This window comes from Condylura cristata, unplaced genomic scaffold (genome assembly GCF_000260355.1).
Source record: "Condylura cristata isolate star-nosed mole 26May11 unplaced genomic scaffold, ConCri1.0 scaffold00003, whole genome shotgun sequence".
Classification (NCBI taxonomy): Eukaryota; Metazoa; Chordata; class Mammalia; order Eulipotyphla; family Talpidae; genus Condylura; species Condylura cristata.
This window is the reverse complement of record NW_004567104.1, coordinates 76,707,683-76,715,501: the sequence shown is the minus strand read 5'-3', so window position 1 is coordinate 76,715,501 and position 7,819 is coordinate 76,707,683. Positions and strand designations below refer to the sequence as shown.

Genomic DNA, 7,819 nt, shown 5'->3' with positions numbered 1-7,819 from the left:
TGGATGGATGGATGGATGGATGGATGGATGGATGGATGGATGGATGGATGGATGGATGGATGGGTGGAAGAACCAACGGCAAAAGAATGGTATACTATTTAGCCCTGAGAAACAAGGAAATGCCGCCATTTGCAAAAACATGGGTAGATCTTGAGGGCTTTATACTAAGTGACAGAGAAAGGTGAACACTGTCTTTACCTAAAAGGTCAAACTCATAGAAACAGTAGATGAGTGGCTGGGTTGAGGGGGTAACAGGGAAAATAAAAAGCTCGCATCTTTTCAAGATACACCTAGCGCTCTGGAAGGCTGGAAGGCCGCGTGGACCTGCCCCGCTCACTGCCGGCCTCCAGGCGCCTGGCCTCCTCCGTGTGGGTCACACGCCGCTTTCTCAAGTCAGCTGCCCCTTCCGGACAAACTTCCAATGGCACTTTCAGGGTCACAGGTCATCTGGGGACTCTGTGCTGTCGACCATCACCAGCTGCTCCACAGAGCACGGCAGGGTCCTCCTGGTCTCTGGGACCTCACGCTGGACATGTCTGGGACCAAGTTGTGAGCTCAAGATCCGAGGTCAGAGTCTGAATCTCTGGGGCCTCCCTGGTGGCCAAGGGGCTGTCTCAGCACTGGGGCTACCCGCATCTTCGGGGCAAGTCTCAGATGGAGGGAGGCTGAGAACTTAAACCAGCGGCTATTTCGGCTGGGCCCCTTCCAGTGGGGCAGACTACGGACGTGGCAGCTGGCCAGGACTCAGGATAGGTGCTGAGGGTCAGGCGGTGGCCGCTCAGGACAAGTGCCTGGTGAGGGAGGGTGCAGAGGGCCGGCAGCAGTGTTCTGAAGAGAGCAGCACAGGGCAAGGGCCCCCCCAGGGCCCTCACGGGGCTGGCCCGCCGCTCCCGGACTGAGCCAACATGTCTGTCTACACAAAGCAACTTTCCTCAAGACCGATTTGGAGGAAGGCAAGAGGGTTGATTTGTCGGCCATCATCATGCAGCTGGTCAAGTCAAGTTCTCAAAAGATGGTGGGAGGGCCAGTGGTCAGCGGAGGACACCGCCAAGCCGTGTTCCTCAGGGAAGCCAAACGCAAACCAGAACATGCACAAGTTCCCTGTGTCGCGAAGCCTCCGATGCCCAGCACGTGGCTCCTGTCAGAGAGGCCTTCTGCACCCCACTCGCTCCCTTCCAGCTACAAGCCCCCCAAGGCTGTCAGGAGGGCTGTGAATTTCCTCTATGGAGCAGCTGAAGCGACAGCTCAGAGCCTCGTAGGCATGAGGCCTTTTCAGACACGGGCCCCGCCATCTTGCCATCTTGGGTGTAAGGACCCCCGGCGGGGTGGGGGCGAGGGGGCAGATGAGGTGTAGGTGAGTAAAGGAAATAATGGCTGTCTCCATTTCTGATTCTCCTAAACAGTGTGATGTCCTGAGGTAACTGTTCTTCGGCTGAAAAGGCGCCGTGTGAGCCTTCGCATGTGTGAGGGTCAGAAGACTGAGCCATGACTCAGCCGGACGCTCCAGTTTCCAGCTCCTTGCTAAACTTCAACTGATTTCTTTGCTCCTTTTCAAAGCTAGCCATAGTGTGACATCATTTGGAATCTGGTTATCAACAACTCACGGTTTTGCTCTTATTTAATTAAAGTATGTCAAAGAGCAAGTGCCACTTGTTAAGGGGAGAAGTCAGGATCTTTCTGTAGAGTAAACACTGAGTCGGGCCGCCCTGATGGAGCCAGGGCTTCAGTCCCAGCGCGGTGCGTCTGACCGCAGCCACTGTAGCATGAGTTTGGTCCCGGCCAGGGAGGGACCCACAGGGCGCGGCAGACCTCTCCTGTCTCCCTGCTGCTCCCCTCAGCGGTGGATTTCAATGAATCTGCCTCTTCTGCTCCCCGCTCTGCTCTCTGGTGAACCCTCTCACCCCCCACACCTCTGGCCTGTACCCCAGCTCTCAGATGCATAAATAACCTTTTTAAATGCTGTAAGAGGCTCTCCCTGGAGCACAGTGGGCTGGAGCTCCGCACTGCAAAGCCAAGCCAAGCTGTGGCCACTTCAGTGCGAGTTCGATCCCCCGCCCTGGAGCTGACCCACAGAGCGCAACACACCGCTCCTGTCTCCCCGCTGCTCCCCTCAGCAGTGTACCTCATCAGTCTGCCTGTTCTGCTCCCCACTCTGTCTCCGGTGAAGCCTCTCACCGCCCCTGAGCCTCTGTCCTGTACCCCAGTTCTGTGTGCATAAATAAATCTTTTAAAAAATACTATGAGTTGAAAATGAATTTGATCATGTATATTCAACTGAAGTTAAATGTCTTGTATTTAGCTGTTTATTCATCACAACCCAGGTGAAACTAACGAGCATAATTTATTTTTAATTCTTATCAGGATTCACAAGATTATAATTTATTTTGTAAGGACTCACAATGTTTCCGAACAGTGACAAGGAGAATCTCCAGGCTGAATGAGTCACCAGTTTAGGGGTGAGGCTGGCCTGGCTGAGGGGTGAGCCTGGCCTGGTAGCCACAGGCTGAGTCTGAGTATAAAAAGGCTGATGTCCTCTCGATTTCATGGGAGTAAGGGGTTGGGGCATAATGTTTTTTATCTGTGTCTCTCACTTTAAAGAAGCTAACTGAATTTTCAAGTATAAATCAACAATATAATGTAAAAGTACATTAAGTAATTCATGAAAGGCTCAGAAACCCAGAACTTTTTAATGACAAGATAACGAAACTGTCAGGAAGACGATGATTCATTCATTCTGAATTAGACAGATGACCATGAAACCCGGCTTCCAGGGCAGGATTAAAGATTTTGTCTTTAAAAACATTCAGGGAATTTTAAATGATCAACAATTTGAAATAGGGATCCCTTCCAAATTTAAAAGCCTAAGATAAAGACAACTCAATTCCACCCCACGCCCCATTTTCCGTAGTGGGGTGTCTGTCTTAACTCCCTTACTGACTACATTTCACAGGCTGGACAGGGGCCCAGCTACTGTTTAAGTGGCACAGCATGATAACATTGTATGTTCAGGTGTGCATGACTAATCAGCATGTAACTACCACATTAAGTTCATCACTAAAAGTCCAGTTCTACCCTTTGCCATTAACTGGTCCCATTTACTCTACTGACACACTCCCCTCTTCCCTTTCTCTTCCAGTAACCACTAGTTGATCTTATAGCCTAAAAGGTTGTTTATGCTGTATTAGTCCATTTATTTGTACCAGATGATAAAATTCATACAGTGTCTATCTTTCTCTGTCTGACTTATTTCACTAAGTATAACACCCTCTAGGTCCATCCATATTGCAAATGGCAGGGGTTTGTCATTTTTCATAGCTGAGTAATATTCCACTGTATTATAGATACAACATTCATCAGTTGATGGGCATTTAGGTTATTTACAACTCTTGGCTCTTATAAATAGTGCTTCAATAAGCATGGAGGTGCCTGTGTCTCTTGGAATCAGTGTTTTATATTCTTTGAGCAAGCACCCAGAAGGCAACTGGATCCACACTGATTTTTTTTTATAAGGAATCTCCATGCTACTTTCCATAATGGCTGCACAGCCACCAACTAATCTTAAAAGATGCCTGCATGTGCCCATGAGACAATAAATAGGTAAAAATGCAAACGTTCCAGGTCTCGTAGGACATCTTTGCCACAACTAGCCCAGTGCAGAAGCCCACTGAAGATCTCCTAAGCAGAAGCTCAGCCAAACGCTGGCAACGCCATGCCATCAGGCTCTTCTGCACCAGGCCTCCCTGCCTGGCTTCCCACCTATGTTGTTGAGAATATCTTGAATAATTGGCCCACAAGGTCCCCCATTATCTCAGTTTGGCTCTTCTAAAACCACAGGCTCCCCCACACCTCAGTGGACCCTGAAGAGGAACCCTTTCCAATTAGAGCACAGGGCTTGGGTCAGCTGGGATCAATATTCCCTGATGGCATTTGAGCTGCTATCTCTTTCCCTCCCCACAGTGCCCTCTCTAACCTCAGTTCCTGTTGGCCTCCCTCAGGCCTGCTCTGTCGAGTCTCATGACCAACAGAAGAAGAAGGTCCCCTGTTGTATAAAGAACAAGAGCCTGACCTGACCCCATGCACAGCCGGCGTCCAAGCCTTGCTCCCTGTCCCTGCCGGCCTGGGTCCCCGGCCTCCTCTGCCGGCCTCCTCTGCCGGCCTCCTCTGCCGGCCTCCTCTGCTGGCCTCCTCTGCTGCCTTTAGCCTCAGGCATCCCACTCCCAGCAGTTAACAGTCACATCAGAGCCACCTGCCTCCCCCTCGTGGCTCTCTCAATGCCTTACTTCTGTCTCTCTGTTGTATGCCCTGAAAGGCTCCTGGCACCTGGCAAAGTGCCATAAACATTTGCTGAAGAGAACCAAACCCCATGAAACCAGTTTAAAACGCAGCACTCACTCTCTTCTCTTGGGGTTCGGCGGAGTTTCCGGCACCTTCCTCTTCCTCCTTTTGCCCCTCGTTCTCTCCACTTTCCTCAGCCTTCTCTGTTCCCTGGTCACAAAGAAACCCACAAGATCATAACCTTAGATAAGATACGTTTCCAAGAAAAAACCAGACCACAGGAGCTGTAGTTTACTTATTTAGACACAGAACATGTGACGACAGGAAGCCAAGGCCTCCTGTCTGTCGCAGCCCTTGGCTTCCACAGGTGGTCAACACGGGAAAGTGCTAGACAGCTCTACTGGTGTGAGTCCACTAACCTGACCCAGTGTACGGTGGGCTAAGAAGCTCCCCGGGTGAGCAGTCCCAATTCCCCCACTTACGGCTCATGAAGCGAACGCCCAAGGCTCAATATTTAGACATTCAGGCAGTGTTTGTTTTCTCTTGCTTGTGCAGAGAGACACTTTACCGTCAGATGATGGGGGGAGAGAAGAGGGGAGGGGGAAGGAAGGGAGGGGAGGGGAGGGGAGAGGTGGACAGACAGGAAGTGGACAGACACGCTGCTCTTACCTCCTCGGTGCTCTGCGCCTCCCCCACCACATCACCATTGGGAAGGGAAGATGCTTCCTCCTGCGATTTTGTCACCTGCATCGTATAAATTGAGAATGTTTGAGAATTTTCTGGGAGATAAAAGCTTGTATTTAACACCTCTTAACAACTTGACTTATGCCCGCCTTCATCCCTCATTTTATCTTCCCAGTGCTGTAGCCTAAGTTAGGGGGACAGTCAAGGCCAGTCACTTCTTTTTTTTTTTTTAAGATTTATTTATGCATTCCAGAACTGGGGTGCAGGCCAGAGTTGTAGGGGCAGTGAGAGGGTTCACTAGAGACAGAGTGGGGAGCAAACTGGCAGATCCACTGAAATCCACTGCTGAGGGGAGTGGGCTGGACACAGAGAGGTCTGCTCGCCCTGGGGGTCCCTCCCAGGCCAGGGATCGAACTTGCGGTGAAGCAGCTGTGGCCAGCAAGTTGCACCGCCAGGGAGGGCCACGGTCACACTGTAGAGATGAGAAAATTAGGGCAGAAAGTGTCACGTAGCAGGTCAGGGCCGAGCCGGGGAGATGCCTCCTACGTTATGCTCTTTCGCCTTATGGATCCTCGGGCTTCCAGTCCTTTGAAGTAACGGGCTCTTTTTCCTCAGGCGTGGGAAGTCGCCCTTGCTGTGGTGAAGGCTTCAACTAGACTTGCTGTTCTCAGCGTTCCGCAGTCTGCACGCATCTCTGGGGGTCTCGGAACACCCCAAGGCAAGACCCTGTTACCATGTTGCTCTACATACATTTCACTGACGGTGGGGACAGAAACTGGGTCATTTTTACCCCAAAGGCACTTCGAGCCTCCTGGAAGCAAGCGCTGAGCACTCGTTTCCAGCAAGAGGACGCCAGGCCTCTGCAAGTTCTTGCCCAAAGGGAAACAGTTCTTGCTGGAAATTTGATTCTTTAAAATGAAACACAAATTTTTAAAATGTCTGGGTAAATAAAGAAAAACAGTTTTTCTCTTATTTTTTTTTTTATGCACATAGGACCATTCAATGCAAATACATTATATCGTGGAGTTGATGGTATCTATAAACATAATACATCTGAGGACATGGCATAAATGTTGGGGACATGGCAGACACAGGTGGCAATAATGTTCATGTCACCTCTGACATGGGTGACATAGTATGAAGTAAATATTTGTGAATATTTTCTCTAGAATATATGTCTCTAGAGCAACCACTGCGAAAATAAGGCAGAAGCTAAGAATATCAATGAATATGTTTCAATGCATCCAATTAACCAGGAAGAAAGTAAGAAAGCAAAGAACAGAGAAGCAAAAGGCAAAGAAACAAATAATGAAATGTGCTTGTTACACAGCACAGCAGTTTACCTCAGCCAAGCTATGAGAGCAACCTACGTGCCCCCTGACAGGGAGCAGATCGGGAAGATGCATTCTATATGCACGACGGAATACTACTCGGCTGGTAAAAAGGTGACCCCCCCCCGTTGCCATTTGCAACGATGTGGACGGCGCAGGAGGAACTTATACAAAGTAATTCACAAACACCTAATAGTGTCACGTAGATGTGGAATGTGGAGAAACCAAGCAAAGGTTCAGATAAAGACAAACTGAAAAACTAACCTTTGAAAGCGGACTGTGGGGCTGAGGCCACCAGAGAGGGATTGGGAAGGGGTAGGATCCAAACCGGAGGGAGCAGTGGACCATGCTGAAGGAATAGAAGTCATTTTTGCGGTGGGAGTGGTGTGATAGCACCTGAAGGGAGATCCCAGGCCTCTAAATTATCAACAAAGTCGTAGCCAATGTTACCCCCGTGAAACAGAAAATAACAAAAGCTTACAGCACACGCAGGGAAAAGTTCTAGGGCTGACTTCGCCAAGGCGGTGCTGGGGAAAACTGGCCTGGAATTTGGCTTGGGCTGGCCTGCTTAACACAAGAAAAATTTCCTAGGGGCGATAACGCTGCGTGTGATGCCTGACACCACGAGCATACATTCTCTGCTTAATGCTGAGATTGCTTATTTTTAGCCTGAGCAGGATTCATTTCCTTGCTGACACTTTTCCACAATGTTGTTTACAACGAAATGACATTGTGACAAGCCATAAATCAGCAAGCGTCTGTCGTCCCAAAGGCTTCCTGAAGGCCTCCCCAGGTGTGCACATAAACACCCTGCAGCCCCAGCGGGCACCCCCAGAAGCTCTTGCACTGCTGCCCCCGAATTAATGCAGGGTCTGTGCAAACCACTTAAACTCCTTGGGAGAGGAGAATCGGCCAGACAGACTCTTCGGTGGCGCTGGGCTAGCTGCAGGGGTCCCATAACCACCCCTTCTTCCACTTAGTTAAAGAGAGTTTCATGCAAGCCAGCAACAGCTAAGTGCAGATCACGGCAAATGCTAAGAATAGAGATTAAGTTGTTTTTAAAGGGAGCGTCGCAACACCACAGAGGCGGGACCAGATTCACGTACACATTCGTGGGGACAGATGGCAAAACAATGTTTGTTTTTTGTTTTTTGTTTTTTTTTTAAACAATGTTTTTTTTTAAGAAACCAAGTTGCAGAACATTCAAAAAATGAGGTGTTGAAAATATAAAACAACAGGATGTGCAGCTTATACAGATAAATCATGTTTATCTCTGATTTTACGTCGGGCTTGTGACATTTGGATCACGCTGGTGGCCCACAAGGATGATAGGAAACGAGACTGGGAGTGACAAAGTGACGCTGCAGCGCCTGCCTCTGGGACACTTGGGCTCCTAGCTCACGCCATCAACCTGTCACGTCAGTTTTGTAGAAGCATTCGTGAATTTAGCCCATGGCTTCAGTGGTTGCTGAACACAAGTATGCCATCCAAATCAACCAAAGAACTTTTGGAAAATGGAGCGGGCCCTC

The 7,819-nt window shown here is 49.5% G+C and overlaps 1 protein-coding gene across 1 annotated transcript in view; it reads right to left on the bottom strand.

Annotated features, from left to right (window-relative positions):
• SH3BGR (SH3 domain binding glutamate-rich protein) overlaps positions 1–7,819 on the bottom strand; it is a 35,745-nt gene that overhangs the window by 3,729 nt on the left and 24,197 nt on the right. Inside the window, exons 6-7 of the mRNA XM_012730925.1 lie at positions 4,945–5,019; positions 4,393–4,485 (exon numbers count right to left, since the gene is read on the bottom strand). Coding sequence (XP_012586379.1) covers positions 4,393–4,485; positions 4,945–5,019 — 168 coding nt within the window. The remainder of the gene's footprint in view (positions 1–4,392; positions 4,486–4,944; positions 5,020–7,819) is intronic.